The sequence below is a fragment of the Pelodiscus sinensis genome, chromosome 11 (assembly GCF_052426305.1).
Source record: "Pelodiscus sinensis isolate ZL-2025 chromosome 11, ASM5242630v1, whole genome shotgun sequence".
In the NCBI taxonomy this organism is placed as follows: Eukaryota; Metazoa; Chordata; order Testudines; family Trionychidae; genus Pelodiscus; species Pelodiscus sinensis.
The window spans coordinates 22,429,758-22,448,765 of NC_143062.1; the positions used below are offsets into that span (position 1 = coordinate 22,429,758).

General features: G+C 38.2%; 1 protein-coding gene across 1 annotated transcript in view; it reads left to right on the top strand.

Annotated features, from left to right (window-relative positions):
- CACNA2D3 (calcium voltage-gated channel auxiliary subunit alpha2delta 3) overlaps nt 1–19,008 on the top strand; it is a 758,781-nt gene that overhangs the window by 366,473 nt on the left and 373,300 nt on the right. The window contains exons 10-11 of the mRNA XM_089781194.1: nt 3,239–3,328; nt 12,069–12,182. Of these exons, the coding sequence (XP_089637320.1) occupies nt 3,239–3,328; nt 12,069–12,182 (204 nt within the window). The remainder of the gene's footprint in view (nt 1–3,238; nt 3,329–12,068; nt 12,183–19,008) is intronic.

Here is a 19,008-nt window from a genome sequence, read left to right on the forward strand (position 1 = left end):
AGATCAGATATCTGTCTAGTTAGGTCTTTGCTTTCTAATTGTAGAAATATCATAAGATGATATGCACTGTAAAGGGTTTCCCCAAACCATGGTGTCCCTCTCCAGTCTCCCCTAATCCTGAATTTTAGATTGTTTTTGTTCACATTATTAATTTACATCTATGTAGCTAGTAGGAAAGAATTTCATTATAATTATCATTATCTTCACTGTACAGTTATTAGTTTAAATTAACTGCCTGGTAGTGGAGGCAAAAGCACCATTCCATTATCTAGGCTGTTCTGGGTTTTATGTTGTCAGTTCTTATTTAGATAAACAAGACTTTGCCTTTTGGCTATTCAAACTATTGAGCGGTGTGAGCCACATTTAGAAGGTCACTATGAACATTAAACTACCCTAATTGTTTTGGAAAACCAGCCTGTTTGTGGCAACAATGTATGCTTCAAAACTGCCTGGAGCTCTGATGTAAATTTTTTAACTCTAATGTACTAGAGTTTAACAAAATAGAAAGTATTCTGGCATCCAATAAACTATAATAACTTTTTATTTTATCCAAAAAACTGTTTAGGAGAATTTTTTATAATAGGTTATATTACAGACAACTTATTTTGATAAAGTAGCATGGTTCATGACACTGTATGTGTCAGTTTAGATGTCAGTCTTGCCATTGTAAGCCTGGCAGATTTTGTTTCTTGATCTGAAAGCATTGCTTTGAGAGAGAAAAATCCAGTGAATTAGTTGTTTGGTTATAAAAATGTGATCATTCCATGGCTGGTAATTTATAGTTTCTCTCAGAAGTTGCCAACAGTTTTTAACGTTCAATAGTTCTGGAACATATTTTGGCCTTATTATAGTGTTATACTATTGCTGAATGCAATAGTCATGAAAGGGGACAAAGTTTTGACAGTTGAGATGTGTTTAGTTATTAAACAAATATTATAGCACAGTATAACAACATCTATCAGAGATAATCTAGATGGTGCTTTGTTCTGCTGTGCGGGCAGAGGACTGGCCTAGATGATCTCTCAAGGTCCCTTACAGTTCTAGTATTCTGTGATTCTATGGTAGTGGCAGTAAAAACTCTATGGCTATGTCTAGACTGCAAGCCTCTTTCGAAATAGGCTCTTTCGAAAGATACTTTCGAAAGAGCCTCTTTTGAAAGAGAGCGTCTAGACTGCACGTTGAACTTTCGAAAAAGCGGCTTGCTTTTTCGAAAGAAAGCATCCAGTGAGTCTGGATGCTCTCTTTCGAAGAAGCCCTATTTACATTGAAGAACACCTTCTTTCGAAAGAGGAACTTTCGAAAGAAGGCGTTCTTCCTCGTGAAATGAGGTTTACCGCCATCGAAAGAAAAGCCGCCTTCTTTCGATTTAATTTCGAAAGAACGCGGCTTGAGTCTGGACGCAGGGGAAGTTTTTTCGGAAAAAGGCTACTTTTCCCGAAAAACCCCCTGAGTCTGGACACAGCCTATGAGAGTAAATTTACACCACATGGGAAGGACTTGTGAAAATTCTATACACAATTCAAGTCCCACTTACAATGTCAAAACAGAGTTTAAATGGAATGTAGAAAATTAATAGATTTGAAGCTAGCCTTCTAAACAGGGATGAATTTGATTATATAAGTATGTCTCATCCCAGTATAGAGGAATATTTTTATCAGCCATTAGTAATACTGGAGTTGGTTTAAAAGCCTTGGAAGCAGATATGTTAAGGCTGAAGAAGTGTGAAATCCCCCTAAAAGGAAAAACACAACAAAACATTGAAAATTGGTCACAAAATGTATTCATGATAAAAAAAAATCCTCTGAAGTCTATGATACCCATCACAGAATTACTGCCCCAGCAAAAAAGAATAAATTTTGCTAATGAATTAATGGGCATAGTCATTTTGGCTGAAACAATATGGAGGAACCTGGAGAATGAGATCAAACAGAAAACAAATGTATAGTCTATGAAAAACTTTAAAAAAAAAAAAACAATGTTCCTATAGTACCTTACAGCAGTGTTTCTCAAACTGTGCTCCACGAGACATCTCCAGGGGCTCCGTGAGGTTGACAAACTGGAAACATCGATAAGTACAACACATACAATCAGTGAATCACTGGGGCTCCGCATAAGTACAACACATACAATCAGCGGACCGCTGGAGCGCCGCATAAATTTTTACGCATATTAAGGGCTCCGGAGTCCCAAAAGTTTGAGAACCGCTGCCTTAGAGACTAACAAAAATATATAAATATTATCATGAGCTTTCATGGGCACAACACACTTCCTGTCTATGGTTCAAGATCATCCTTTAAATTCTCCCTAACACCTTACTGCAGAAGTGAGAACCATCTACCAAGTCCTTTCACCCACAGCAATTGATTTATATACTTTTATATTTAAAATTCTGGAGACTCTCTTTTAAAATAAAATGGAATGGAAAGAACACTAAAATTCTTCTTGGAGCCTGGAATCTGGTTAACATGGGGCTTGTGAGAACTCACACATGCTCCCTCCAATTTATAAAGCATCCTTTCCTAATTTTCCTTTCCCTCTGTTATTCTCTGTTACTTACTAATTTCAATCAGTGCTGGGTTTGGTGAACTGAAAATAGCTTGAGCACTGGGCAGTTTTGCTGCTACTTTAATAATGTAGCATTTTATTGAAGTCATATTCATACTTACACAAATTAGATTAATAACACACATTTCTAATGTGTGCATTAATCTTGGACATCTAATTTTTCTTGTGTCATAACACAAATGTTTGCATTTGATTAAAAGAACTGAGACTATCAAATAACAGAACATGTCTACCTGCCTCCTCACATATATCTAATCCACCTGCCTTTTACTCCCTTCCCAAAGTTATTGCTAATTTTGGTTCTTATTGCGGATTCTATAAGATGTGGATTTTCTTCTTGCTTTAATTATTTTAGTTGGAATATCTACTGGGAATGTGTTGGGCTCCCTCTGCCTCAATAGGCTGAAAATTGGGTGTTATAAATTGTTGAGAATAGATTCAATGTTGACAGCTGGCTGTCCAGTGATTCAGGATTGTGATTTGGATATTTATGAAAAAAATAATTGAATAGGTGAATAAAAAAATTGTTCCATTTATTGCAGATTTACTTTAATCTTTAATAAATGGTATATAGGTTTATTAAAATATCCATAAATCCTCAGTCAGTGACCTCTATAAAAGCACTGAATTTCTGAGAATATTGCATTTACAACCTGTGTTATTCATGTTTCAGCACTTCAGGGAGCACCTCAACAAGCTTTTTGCAAAAGGAATTGGAATGCTGGATATAGCTTTAAATGAGGCTTTCAACATTCTCAGTGATGTAAGTTTGCACGTTTCTTTAAGCATCGATGCTCCTCCCCTCCATTATGTTAATGGCTAAAAATTCACTTTCATTTTAATAACTGGCTAATAAATCATGACAGGCTCCTGCTCAAAATCTCCCCTACATAAAATGATGATGATAATAAAGGTGCTTTGTGAGCTAATGTACAATGTATTACTTGAGACATTTTACACACTCATACACACACTCATACACACACGCACAAATCAAATTATTTAAGGGCTGTTCATTCACATTAGACTACTCTAGATCTTGAAGTACTCTATTAAATATGAGTTTTTCTCTTAATTTTTTTGGTAACGGTTGATGTCATGATATTAGTCTATATTTGACAAATATTTCAGGAACATACAGAGTTACTAGAAATCAACCAATGATTGTCACTGCTTTTAGTTTTAGCACAATGATTAATATGTCTTAGCTACTTTTGTACAAAGCTGGCTATCTGAAGAGTTTTTATAACTTATCATTTCTGTCTTCCCTTACTCAAAGAGAGAAAAATGCAAAATTATGTTAATTTCTGTCTAGACATAGAAACAGTTTGGAAACAGTTCAGAGATATAATAATATTATTATATTTCACTTATTTGCCAAAACATGAGGTCAGCTTTTGATTTCTGATACATTCCTGTGAATAATGTCTAAGAAATGTCATTCATTTGAATCTGCACACAATAATGGGGACAACCCATGCAGATCAACTAGTTTATTTTACCACCACTGCCATAAAAAAGTCATGTTGAATTTTTTGAAATAATATCTGCTAGAAAATAGAAAGGAATGTTTTAATTGAAATCAGTCCTATTGTCTTTGCCTGAGATGTTTTCCCACATGTTGAATATCAGAATGAGTGATTATTGTGTTGTGATTTCATGTGTTCTCGTTCACAATGATCTTTTCTTGGTAATTCCTGGCAAATCTGAAATGCATTATCATGCTATATTTTCCAACAGAGAACAACTCTAGCAGTATTTTCATTCAACTGACTGCATGCTTCTCTGAGAATTTTTTAGATAGAATAAGCAAATAGAAGGTGGTGAGAATGAGTGAGAATAAAAGAGAAATGATTGCACCAATTAGAATGGTGTCAGTTACTCTAGATTTAAAGCCATTGGTTACAATTTTTATTAAAATAAGTCTATTAGTTTGTGGGAACCCTGTGACCATGATTAACAGTAGTAGTGGAAGTTTCAGGTCAAAAGCCCAGGCCAGCTAATGGGATTGTAACATCCTTCTATGCAACAGTCAGGACAAGCTCCAGGGGGACAGCGCTCTTATCTTTCTACAGCTAATCATAAGCAATTACCTCTGTCAGCAAGATCCCAATACGGATGAGCACTTGAAAAATTATAAATTACATTATCACAAAACTATAGTAAGGCCTATCAAGCAAGGCAGGAGTACCAAATGCAATCATGGAAGGCAAAACTTGCATAGACTGAACTTGAAGGGGGTAAGGTAAAGGTGACTATATGCCATCTTTATTGTCCAAAGCCCTGGGGTTGGCAGTGTTACTCTGAGGTGGAATACCAGCATCAAGGTATCACTGGTACCTAGTGGTACAGCCCACTTATCCTTTTACCCAGGAACAGCACTTATACCAAGGGCAAGTTTCTTAACAATAAGGTTATTCTAAAATGCCACTACATGAAACCCCTCTTTGTAAATTCTCTTAGAGGCTACTTTTTCCTAGTGAGTCTTGTAGAAGAATGGATACTGGCAAATGCATGATTGAGTGTAATTTAATTGATGTAGCTTCTTAAAAGAGTCTGTAAGAGAGGAGCTTATCATGGTTTATAAATACTTCAGAGGGAGCAGATTTTTGATAGGAGATGGCTCTTTAATCCTGCAGACAAAGGTATATCCAGTGGCAGGAAGCTGAAGCAAATATATTCCACTGCCCTATTTACCTAGACAATGAGGGACTAATTCCCTGATGCAGAACATGCCAAACATGATAATACAAATAGCTGCATGAAGTACTGAGCAACTCTAAAATCCCCAATGTGGACATCGAATATAAAATTAGAAACTTGTTGTACTACAGTAACTATCAGCAATACTATGCACAAAACACATCCTACATTACCCCTCCACGTCTACATAGGTTGGGGAAAAAATTACAAATTGATCAAAAAAACTGAGCTCCTAGGTGTTTGTATTAAAATGTGTAAGTGTCACAGGGTGATTAGTTCTAGCTCCCTCTGAGGCAGGGCTTTGGGCTTTTCAGGCCTCTTGAAGCATGCTCCATCCCATGAGTGTCTCAGTTTTTAGGGCCCAGGTCTTCTCACTCAGTCCGGCCTAGCGACCATAATCAATAAAACATCTCCTTCAGAAAGGGTAGTGAGGCCCTGCCGACAGAGTCAGTAGTTGTACCCTTACCTCTGATTGGTGAGGCCTAAAGGCCAGAGTCAGTTCTTACTCCCTCCCTTCCCTTAACATAATGACGCTGAGCAGCCAGAGTCAATAGCAAGCCCGCTGTTTGCAGGGCATTTAGGCTGAGCAGCCAGAGTCAATAGCAAGCCCACTGTTTGCAGGGCATTTAGGCCAAGCAGCCAGAGTCAATAGTGACAATGTAGCACTCTCTTTAGGGTTAATGGAGGTGGGTCGGGGACCTGGGCCCACCCTCTCCACCGGGTCCCAGCCCCGGACCCTGTCAGTGGTAATTGTGTCCCACCACTGGCTCAGCAGGGAATCTGCCCAAAACATGCTGAGCTCTCGGGGAACTAACTCCCCTCTCTGGGCTACTTCCTACCAATTCCTTTCCCATTTCCACTGGGCTGAGGACTTCTCTGGCTATTCCCTGCTGACTGACCAGATATTACTTCCTCCAGAGCTCTGGCATCAGCTTCTTCCTCTGCAGCAGTCAGCCCTGACTGAGCAGCTCCCCTGGCCTTGATACAGATCCTCCACCTGGAGCATGCCCAGCAGGTTTGTGGGGTGGGGCTCTCTCATCCAGGTAGCCCTGGTTAACTCTTTCAGGCCCAGAGTGGTGTTAGTACACCTTATCACAGTAAGATACTTAGATAATATGGCAATGAGTGCAGTATAAAGCCTAGTTAAAAACCTAGGCACACAAATAGATAGTCGTAAGAATCAGGTGAAATCATGTCCCACTGAACTGTAACCAGGGTAAGAATGAATCTTTGAGAAGGCAGTCATGAAACGTGCAATGCGTGCCTTCAGATTTGACCAATGTAAAGTAATGTCTTCATTTACAATATAAAAATGAAGCCAATATCTTTATACATTTTTACTTTACATATTTACTAGTGGTCTGTGCCCCGTGCTCACTATGTTCACCAATCCCCCTCTCTATGGCAGCTTTTGCAACAGAGAGCATGAGTGCATGATGGTGTCATTCTGTCATTCTGCAGGACTTTATATATATATATATATATGGAGAGAACATAGAAATACATCTGCTACATGCATATACTCTCTTACAAGTGTGCTTTTAAACAGTTTTGTCCAGAAGGATGCTACTTAATGTTCCTTTAGAAGGATACTTTAAACTATTTTCCACTTCATCTACTGTATGTGACCTTTAAATGGTAGAAATCTCTTCTCGTACATTACGAGTTAGTTGAGGGGGTCTCTCTCACACAAAAGCTATTTATCACACAAATAGGCTATTGAGATTCTGGCTTGGTTTTTAGGATTGTACAGAGGTTACAGTAATTAAACTCAGTTAATTTTGTCTCGCAATTATCTGCATTTCAGTTTCAGAATTTGCCTAGTTTGTTAATACTAATGTCTCTGAGGCTGAAGTTGCTGATACTAATGTCTTTGAAAAGCGTATTTAAATCCACTTCCACGTTCTTTCCAACCATTGATTTATGCAGTATTCATTAGTTGCTGCAAGAATACCGAAGTACTTGGTATGGTAGTTAGCACCTACTATATCATGTGACAACTGCAATTATCTCTTTTGGTGATGAATGCGATCTTTGCAGTGATTACCTTTTTTAAAAAAAATCATAGCCAATTAAATAAAATTCTGTGACATTTCAAAGACTTAATCACAACCAAATGCTCTAAATGTCAGGATGCATTGAAATTTTCACTTCTAACTGATGAATCACTGAGTTAATTGTAGTTCATCATAAGGCCCTTGTCATTGTTATTATTATGGAAAACATTTTCATCACTCTTGCTATTCAATAAAAAATAAAGTTCTAGACAAATGTGAAGAGATATTACTCATCAAAGCATTTGAATTTAATCACATTCTTCAAAATATTCAAACAGCAAATTACCATGGAGAATAATGTGGCTCCAGACAGAGTATAGTAATATTTTAAAATAAATATATAAAGACATTCCACCTTCAGCATTCATCAGTCTTTAGATAATCTAAAACACTTTTCCCCTTTTTTTCCCCTTCATTTATTTAAGATAATTTAAAAGAGCAGTCCATTTGAAGAATCCTCCTTTTTCCAAAGTAACGTTATGATATAGAAACATGTTATATGTCTAAGGACATCATAGTGAAAGGAATGCCACCTTTCCTTTCTCACTCAGGCTGTCTCTATACCACTGAGAAAAGTCGGGAAAAAGATACGCAAATTGCAAACCACCATTTGCATATCTCTTTCCTCTTTTTTTCCCCAAAGAAGCTTTTCTGAAATTTGGCCTGTCTACATGAGGCCAATTTTCAGAGAAAATGCCTTTTTCGGAACATCCCTTATTCCTCTCACTGAAAGGAATACAAGGATGCTGAAAAAATATGTCCGCTTTTTCAGAAACTGTTCTGAAAAAATGGATGTGTTCCTAGGATGCAGAAGAGCTTTTCCGGGATACCGGAGATATCCCAGAAAGGCTCTGCAATCTAGACATAGCCCCATAGACTGGTTTGGATTGGGGAAATAGCACAAGTTAGAAACTTAAAATTTCAACTACAAAAGGGCTGAAATACAAGATGCCATAGCTATTTACAGCAATTTTGGAAGAACTGTGGTTAAAGTTCAGTACTTCAGTGACGTGGGCCTGATCCAAAACTTGATGAAGTAAATAGAAAGTTTCCCAAACAGGGACATCCCATTTACTCAGTACCTCTGACTCTATTGCTTCATCAACTTACTAACAACTCACCTGTAAACATTTGATAGAAAAAGAAATTCCATCTGTTTGGTAGCTAAAACACAAGCTACAAGCCTTCATAGGTTTCATGCTGGAGACTCTAAGTATCCTTCCTTTGAGTATGGAGAAAAGAGTAATGGAGATTTATTTGGGGCAAATGCAATTGCAAATAGAGAATAGTACCTATGTTTACAATCAGAACCACTTTGGAAGATAGACAAAGTGTCTGTGAGACCAGTTCATTCAGAGATTTGTGTAATGCACGTGATACTATCTCTCTGCTGTGCAAGAGGGTACAGCAAGAGTGGCTGCTTGTTTATCCTGTGTTGGGAGTACCTACATATTTGTGGCTGCCTTTCAGTAACTTTGTCCCCAGATCTCACCCATAGACTGCTCTGTGATGTATGAGTCCCCTTGAAGTGAAGAATGTTTTTGAACATCAGCAACTTTATTAATTGTTGTTGTTGTTATCCCTCAGTATTACAGCATTAAGATGTTTGTTTTTTACACAAATAGCCTTCACAACATACACCATGTTAACATATATAAAGGAGAAAGCATTCTAAAATTTACCCTGAGTTACCAGTAAATCCTGACCATTAAGCGACTCAAAAGGTTTAAGAAATCAGGAGCTTTTTTTGAACACTTTGTAGAATTCCTGCATGTTAGATGCTCAGATGCATTCATTGTCCTTTGACTTTCCTTAAAACTCTTGCTGTGACTACAAGCATAATCTTCTGGAGGTCGCTATCCATGCTGTCTTGCACTTCTAGCATGTCCTTGAGCTGCTCATTCACACACTTAGGGATCAATCAGTGCTCCAGTAATCACTGTGATTGTTCATGTTCTTTTAAGAAGCATTCTGCTTTGTGGAAGCATTCCTCTTACTTCCCTGCCTAATTTTTTGGCTGCTCATATCTTTCTTGTCTTCCTTCCTGCAACAACTATCTTCAGCCTGTTTGTCTGCAGCATTCAGTCTGTGAAATTTGCTGGCTCCCATAAAATCTTAGCGTCTTCATTGTCTAGAGGGCTTTCAATTCATTGGTTGTAATTTTGATGGTTCATTTAAATGAGGGACTCCACAGAGACTCCAATGTCGACCGTTGGAAACTTCATTGTGTTTGTTATATATTCTCTCCCAGCCAGGCTCCTGCAGGGGCTCAGCATATGCTCCACCATCTCTTCCAGAACGTATTCTACAGTTTGGGGAGGAGCTTTGACCATCAGTTTTGTTTCAGTCATTATCAATATGTGGTCTCATAGTTTCTGTTTCTCTTTAAAGTCATTTGTCTACAAGCTATTAGTTTGTTCATCTTCAGTCACTAATGGATACAGTCCTTCACCACCACTATCTCTGCATTGATTTCTGTATACATCTTTTGAGTCTTTCTTACTTTCCCTTTTCTTCTATATTTTCTGGGCTGGGAGACATACTTGACCATTGCTTGTTCCTGCAACCAGATGATCTATTACTCTGACTGACTCCTCATTGATTTTGGTATTATGAACTTCATTGTCAGTTGCTTGCTCCACAGATAGCAAAGCTTTTTCTCCATCATGTAGTCAGAGGTACATCCTGTCCATGTCTTGTCCTTTTCGGCCTCACATGATCTTTGTCCCTTTTGTGTATACTGTTCTAATTTTTGTTCAGGAAGCAGAATCTAGTGTAATCAAGAATTGCCATTAAGAACTTTCCACATAGTTGGTAACCATGTGATTGGGATCACAGCGCCCTCCTTCCTTTTTTGGTGAGAGGCAGCATGCGGATGATGTCACCATCCATCTTGGATACCCATTCTCAAACATGTATTAAGTTGTTAAAGTAAATAATCATGGAGAGTTGTTAGGCATTTCAGGCAGAATCCATGATTCCTAGCGGGTCTGGGTGCATTCTGATTTTTCATTCTTCTCAGAACATCATGAATTCCTTTTTTTTTAAACATTCCCTTTGTATTCGTTTGTTGCGTGGTTTTTACATTTTTCTCTTATTTTTTTTAATACAACACATCAGAAAACAGATTTACCTTCTCAGACTAGATTTCATTCCATTAGAACTGATATCTTACACATTATTTATTGGCTCTCTTTTTTTCCTGTTCTACTTTCAATGTCGGTATGATCAAAGAATCTCTTAGGAGATCTTGTGAAGAGTCTGTTCTCTTGACACTGACAGCTTTGTGCTGAATATCTTTCACGCCTCTGACTTAGTGATCAGTTTCTATTTGCATTGTTCCTGCACATCTCTAACATCCCTTTCACTCAGCTCATATTTCATCTGCAGGGCCATTTGCTTCTGTTTTCTCTTCAAATGATTTTTTAAAAATTCATTTGGTAGGCTGATATCCCGATGTAACAGCTGAATATTTTAGTTTAACCTTTGTTTTCTCGGAGTTTCTTGAATGTGGGCAAGTTTCCATTGATTCAAATCCTCAGCTGAGTTGATGTGTCATGGGTGAGCTTCCTACTATTGCTGTAGCATAAATTATATCATCCTACTAATTTATATGCTTTGGTTTTACAGCCTCCTTGAGAGCTTCATCCAGTGTTTGTGCTATAGCCTATACCTATATCATTGTATCTACCAACATATTTGCATGTGGAGTTATCATCACTACTCTCCCTTTTTGGGCTCTTGCTTTCCATTTTCATTAATTCTCCCCCTTCAAATAAAGCTTTTTGGTTGTCCTGTGAGTGCATCTTTTTCCATGTTGTTGTTTCTATTCTTCCAGTATTGGAGCATTCATTTACTTCCACTTCTGTCTTCCAATTATGTGCTATTTGGTATCTCATCACTTCTTGATTTGCACTCACAATGAGTCCATTTCACTCTTTTGTCAGCACCGATTTCCCATTTTCTTGGTGGTAGGCTCCCTGCCAAATGCGTACTGGATTCAGACTCAAGAGATCTGAGTTCTGTTCCTGGCTCAACCACCGACTTTCTTTATAACCATGGGAAAATGACTTAATTTATCTGAGTTTGTGCCATGGTTCTTCATCTATAAAATGTGAATGATTGCTTCCTAACTCATACCAATTGACACATTGTGTAATATTTGTGAGGCACTTAGATACTATAGTATCATACTGTAGTATTTGGATAATAGGAGAGGAAACAGTTATTATGAGGTATCCACTAGGGCTTGTATGATAAATTCAAAGATATACATATATAAATACTAAAATTTCCTCCAAATAACAACTTGATGGGAAAGATTCCTTAAGAAGCCCAGTCTTCCCTTGAGTAGCTTATTGTAGTATGCAAACAAACCAAACAAAAATCCACACCTCTCAGACATTCCACAGTACACAATAGGAGGATTTGGTTCTGTTAGGACTTTTGATTTGCTTGGTTGTTTTGTATTGTTCTGTTTTTGCAGAATGCTGTGTTTTGTGAATATGTATCTTCTAATAGATCAGGGTGTTTATTCCACCCTCAGTGGATACCCAAGAATAAACTGTACCTACTGTATTATACAGATACCTAAGTATAGTACAATAAATTAATGCCATATATAATAAAAGATTAAAAAATGATAGGAAGGTTTGTTTTGCCTATGTTTTTGGGTGCAATAGAGCTTCTCTGCGGATTCTACACTCTTAAATCTGCTACTTAAATGACTGTTTCCTTTCACAGTTCAATCACACTGGGCAAGGGAGTATTTGCAGCCAGGCCATAATGCTGATCACTGATGGTGCTGTGGACACATATGATACAATATTTGCAAAGTATAATTGGCCAGACAGGAAGGTAAGTACAGTATGGAAAACCTGAATGATTGCTGTCCATTATAAATGAGTGTTTAATGAAAAGTTCCCTAATAGTCTTTCTAATGATTTACTTAGAGAGATGAATGTTTCCTTAATGACCAAAAAAAATACCAACATGACATTCTCTAGGGATGAAGGTGACCTTTCACTGCATTAATGACCTTTTCAGAATAACAACATGGCAAGGAAATCATTGTCTCTGGGGTATGTTTGGGGATTATATAATATTTCCCCAAAGAGAAATCATTAAAAATGGAAATGTTATCTTAGTTTTTTTCTGAAATACTTATAAATAATACAGTTATACAATGCTGCTTTTAGGAATGAGAGAAGATGTGTGTTGTAGCTCATATTGGGCACGTGACATTCTATAGAGGTAAAATAGTAAACAATATAGCCTTTAATTGTATTTTTGTGTGTGAAAGAGGGGGAGACAGAGTTAGCAATTGAGAGTAGGTGTAGTTAAAATATCTATTTTGCTCTATACATGTTTATGAGGAAATTTGGCCAAACAAGCATAACTAGCTTGTCAATTAATATGTTCTTGGTACTGGATGCTACAAGAATCTCTTTTTCAACTAGGAACTGCAAGAATTTTATATACATTGGATTCCTGAGTTAAGTAGTTTTCTTTTCTCCTGAGGTTTGTTTTTTAGCTTTCCTGTGAACAACCATGTTTTAAGGAGGATTTTATATGTCAGTCTTTGTTGTAGTGCTATGTAACTGTTTTCTGTGAGCACAGTCTGATACTAGCTATTAGTACTGTTGATTAATATGGAAATGAATCCTGGGGTTTCAACCGTGTATGGATTAGTGCCTAACATATTTGATTATTCTTTGGTGTGTGAATTTGTCAAGTTTCTTTCACTTAATAAATTTCATTTATTGTCTAAACTAATTTTCCTTTTGACACGAACAAAACTTTGCACAGTAAAAAATTGGAGAGTGAGAGAAAATGGAAGATTATGTGACTATCTTACTGTTTCTGTTCTACGCATAGTGTTAGAAATGTTATGCAAATTACTGTCATTTTATGTAGGGAAAGATGACACACATCTTTGCCATTTCCCACTGGCTAAAAGCTTTTGATTCAGGGAGTAACCATTAGTGACTATAATAGCATTGGAAGTCCTATTCCCTTCTACAGAAACGTGTCTGACTCTTTTTTTAACTCCCCCCTTCATAGAGAAAAAAGTTCATCACTTTTCTGCCTTTGAGAGGCATGGCATCTGTTTGAAACTGCAGACATGAAATTTCATTTGCATATTATAGGGAGAAAAGTAACATTGTTGAGGAGCTAATCCTTGCTCAGTGGAAATAAATGAAAAAGACAATTTTTGGCCCTAGTCACCTTTGCTGCTTTACGTGGCAATGTCCTTATGTCAGAATTTGTATGAGTATTCCTCATAATTGGAGGGTCGCATCTTATTTTTCACCTAAGCTGAAATGTAACCAAAATATTTTATACTAGCAGAAATACTCGGCATCGCCCAGGGAAAATATAGTAAAAGGTGTGATGGATGAACTATATCAATTACATTAACATAGAATATTTATTGGAAATACTTTTTTCTGATATATTACTTTAAGAAATTAACATAGCTAGTGATGTGCTTACAAAGTGAGAAATCCAATCCCCACAAATCAGGAAGGCCCATCTTCCCTTAAAGACTCTATGCAACCCAGTCCCTACAGCCTCCTTGCCAGAAACCCTGACAAATGGAGGGGATGTCTCCTGGGCTCTGCAGCAGCAGCAAATCACTGCTCTCCAAGCTGCCACTCCCCAAGTGCCTTCAGTGCACACTCCATGGGGCAACCTGAATAGATTTCCTAGTGGCAGCTAGACCTGTTGCATTGATCAGACAAAGTGAAAGACCTTCATACCAGGTGCAATTAGTGATATCTAGATGATCAGAACATGCAGCACCTGAGCGTACCTGTTCTAATAAGAATACCATGTCCTCCTCAGGCTCCACAGTGCTCAAAACCTTGTCCTCCTACTCACCACCTCCTTTGTATTGTGAACTGAATCCTGCAAAGTGCATAATGCCTGTGGCACTTGCTGATAACGCACACAGCCCTGCCAGGAGAACGCACGCAGCCCAAAGGAGGGCAAGTGGTGGGATGGCTCATTTGGGTGTGGGGGGCGGGAAGCAACTTTAATTTCCAGAAGGGGTTCAGTTGGAGCCCGGCTGTGTGAAGATGTTGATGTTTAACTGTCTTAAATCATAGGGTTAGGGCTAAATCTCTGTTAAGCTTTTTCATGAGAAACGGGAGAGGCCATCAGGACCCTCTTTCCTGCCTACTTTTTTTTCAACTGCCAGCAGTGTCCCTCTGCCATGTATGTTGGCCAAACTGGACAGTCTGTGCACCAAAGGGTAAATGGACACAAGTCAGAGATCAGAAATGGTAGTACACAAAAACCTGTACGAGAACATTTTAACCTACCTAGGCACTTATAAATGGATTTTAAAATAGCCATTCTTAAACAAAGGCATTTCAAAAAACAACTACAGAGGGAGTCTGAAGAACTGGCATTCATATGAAAATTTGACACGAACTCTCATGGCTTGAACAAAGGCCTAAACTGGACTATTGTAAAACCTGCTTTCCTTACATTCAACATCCAATTGACATCAAAAGCTCAGTATGGAACACCTCCAGCCCACTCAATGAACCTCATTGGCATCAGCACTGCAGTTGACAGGTACTCCCCCCCCCTCCCCTTTTCTGTTATAAATAGTGTGGGTCCCCCACCTTTTGTCTCCCCTTTGCTTATCTGAAGAAGTGGGTTTGCCTGCAAATGCTCACGATACTATATGCATTTTTGTGAGTCTCTAAGGTGCTACCGGACTACTGATTTTTTTTTTAAGGTTACAGACTAACATGACTACCCCTCTGAGGCTTTCCTGCCTATATAAGCAATGTGGGAGGTTCTCTCATAACAGTCAAGAAAGCTGGTTAACCTTGCAAACCCTTCAGCTACATTCTCAAACAGCCTTTATGTGCTGAAGGAGTATATCTGGGCCACTGATAACTAGCACAGTTTCTGCATGTGAGGATGCACTTTACAAATGTGCTTTAGAGAATTTTCTTCTTCCTAATCGCTCACAAGGTCCAGAATTGGTAGGATTCCTGTAGCAGAGAACACATTGCTCTTGGGTATTAATTTTTCAATAATATTAAATGGGGCCCATTTTCCAAAATGTTGCATGTTCACTAGACCAGGTTGGACATCTGCTGACAAAATTTCTGAAGGAAAAATGTTCCAGTTTGTTGAAAGTGGAACATTGTACAGAAATGTCTCCTTTGAAAAAATATCCTTTCTAAGGGAAAATTGGGAAAAAATGAAAACATTCAGTATTTTCACCATTTTTTAAACTGACTATTCCCATTTTCCAAATCAGTATGACTTTTCATTACAATTTGTCAAATTTGTATTGCAAAAATAAACAAGCTGAGGTCTGCTCAGAATTTGATTGACCAAAACTGCAATTTTGTAAATTTTTGTTTTGTAGGAAATTAAAAAAATGTTTTGATTTTCTATGTCCCAGCATGGAAAAATTGTCAAATTCCCTCAAACTAAAAAATGCAGGTTGTAGTGTGTGTGTAGGCTTTGCATGTATGTTGCTTAGAACATGTTGCTTAAGAATAGTGCCACCACACATTTTGTCATCAATATGAAAACCTTGTCTGTGCTGATGTACCAGATCACTAAATCCATCTTGATATTTTGTAATGTGTATGTTTAGATTGAGCTGAAATTTTTCCCCTTTTCTTTCTTTTCTACTTTCTACTTCTCTTGCATCTTTCCTAGCATCTACGTACTACTAGAAGGTTTACCGGTATTGCTCAGGTCCTTCACGACAGAGGGCAGAGGGTTGGGGGCTCAGGGCAGGTGCTGGTGGGTGCATGAGTTAGGGTTGGGGGTTGGGAGGTGTTGGAGGGTTCAGGGCAGAGGACATGTGATGCAGCAGTCAGGGAAGGGGGTGAGGAGCTGAGGGCAGGGTATAGTGGGGGTGCAGGAGTCAGGGCAGAGGGTGAGGGGCTCAGGGCAGGTGGTGGGGGCATCCAGTGGCTGCTCCCTGGGGCTGGCTGGTGTGGAGGAGACCGCGCTGCTCAGCTCACTGGCAGTGTTGCTTCCCGGGCAGGGGGCCACGCTGTCTAACCTGCTGGTGGTGTTGCTCCCCAGGGTTGTAGGATCTGTGCTTCCCTGGTCCACCAGTGGCATTGCTCCCCGGCGCTAGCCCAGGTCTATCAGTGTGATAGAGTGCACTTGCTTGCTGCTTCCCTATGGTCATAGGGTGCACTTGCTTGCTGCTCCTCTGTGGTCATTTTGCAGTATAATTGTCCCTGCTATCAAAGCCCTCCCTTTCTATTTGATAGTGATAGAAATGTAGCTATGTTAGTCTGGTGTAGCTGAAGCAAAATACAGGACTATGTAGCACTTTAAAGACTAACAAGATGGTTTATTAGATGATGAGCTTTCGTGGGCCAGACCTACTTCCTCAGATCAAATAGTGGAAGAAAATAGTCACAACCATATATACCAAAGGATACATATATACCAAAGGATACAATTCATATGTGTTCTTTTTTTAAATTGTATCCTTTGGTATATATGGTTGTGACTATTTTCTTCCACTGTTTGATCTGAGGAAGTGGGTCTGGCCCACGAAAGCTCATCATCTAATAAACCATCTTGTTAGTCTTTCAAGTGCTACATAGTCCTGCATTTTCCATTTGATGAGAGAGAGTCACATTCCATTCCACACTCATCCCATTATCCGTGTACAACCAAATCTTGACCTTGCTTTAAGTTACGATCAGAGGAAGCTGCATACCAAGTTTGGTGGTCCTAACTCTTACCATTTAGGGGGAGTTCTTGAACAGACTCACAGATGGATAGACAAAGTCTCTCAAATATACAGTAAATTTGTCACTTATACAGGCAGTCCCCGGGTTACATGGATCCGACTTACATCGGATCCCTACTTACAAACGGGATGAGGCAACCCCGCACTAGCTGCTTCCCCCCAGCAGACCAGGGAGACGCGGAGCGGCTTTTCTCAGCAGACACCTCAGCTTGAGAATAAAGAACTGAGGGAAGTGAGGTGTGGGAGAATAAAACTGAGCTCTGGAGAAATGTTTGGCTAGAGTTTCCCCTACAATATGTACCAGTTCCGACTTACATACAAATTCAACTTAAGAACAAACCTACAGTCCCTATCTTGTATGTAACCCGGGGTCTGCCTGTATCCTGTGGTGTACATTAATGGGCCCAAAGAAAATACTTATGGCCCTAATTCAGAATGGTACTCACACATATGTCTGCTTTAATTACCTTGTTGAATAAGAGCTATTTATTTTTTTCTTACACCAATAGTATAAAATAGTGATAATATGCTATATTTATATCTTGTCACACGTGGAGAGGGACATATTCAATAAACAAAGATGATAAACTTCTTCAGAGGATCCTTTGCTAATTTTTTCTTGTGTCAATAAAAAATCTCTTTTTTAAAAAACGAGAATGAAAACCCGCTTTTGTCAGATACATTTTCACTGCTACTCCTTTATTTTCAAACTATACGTCTCCATGCCTTAGGCAAAAGGTAATTTCCTTTTAGATCTGTGTAATTGTTGATAAGAGCACTGTATTCATAATCATCACAGAAAACATCCCAGTGGATAATTGGTTGAAAATCTGCTTCTTACTGATAATACTTTAAGTAAAAGTAAAGAAATTCTGCTGGATAATATTCAGAACCACTGAATGCTCTGGTTCTAACTAATCCATGAGAGCAGCTGGCATGAAATCAATATTGTTCATTTGGAGAGGCTAGGCTAGTTTTGTGCATCGTCTAAAGAATTATTACCTTGGAAAAGCTTTTTCTAAACTAGCTTTTGGACTGCTCCTAGTCATGCAAATATTTCCCCCTGTTTTGTTTTATTCAAAACCCACAACACTCATAAAACAAAAACAAAAAATCCTATCCACCTAAAAATATTTAGATACATTTTTCCTGCTTAATGTGTACATCAGGTAGATGTTATTTAAATAATATACCGTGTTTTGTTTGAATGACTGTCTATGCAGTTGTCTGTATTTATTTAATTTTTTAAATAATTCTGAATGAAATATTAACACTTTTAAAAGCTGGAACCTCATATTATAAATGAATTTTCCACTAACTTATGTAGTTTTTTTCATTTTCATACAAACTACCTCCACTGTTCTCGGGTTCAACCAACTTCATTACAAGAGATCTTAACGGCATACTAGCCAAAAACCGCAAAAGTATCCAGCTGCACTGACTTTTTAATATATTGATACAGAAGAACAGCTTTCCAACATGCAACTAAAATTATTCTTTAAAAGGATAGTCTTTTATTTGCCAAAAGCAGCGCCTTGAATGGTCCTGTTCCAAAATATATCTGGTTTGATTCCCAAGGATAACTTTTGTAGACTATCAGAACCACTAAGTGAAGTAGACACATGCCTTTGTTTTCTGTCTTTTCTCTTGCTTATATTAAAATATATGGTAGGAAATTATGGCCCTTAATCAACAGCGTGCAGTAGGACAACTTAAAATATGTAAAAAAAATCATATGGAAAACTGTTTTTCAAGGAAATAGAAAAAAATCCTCAGGTTTACCTCAGCAAGCCACTGGCAACAATAGCTCTCTGTTCATAAATGTATAATCCCAGTGCCTTTCTTTCAGCAAGAATTCAAAGCAGCTTTCCCTGAGATGAAACATAGCAACAAGATAATTTTATTAATGTGCCATGGCATTTCCAATGA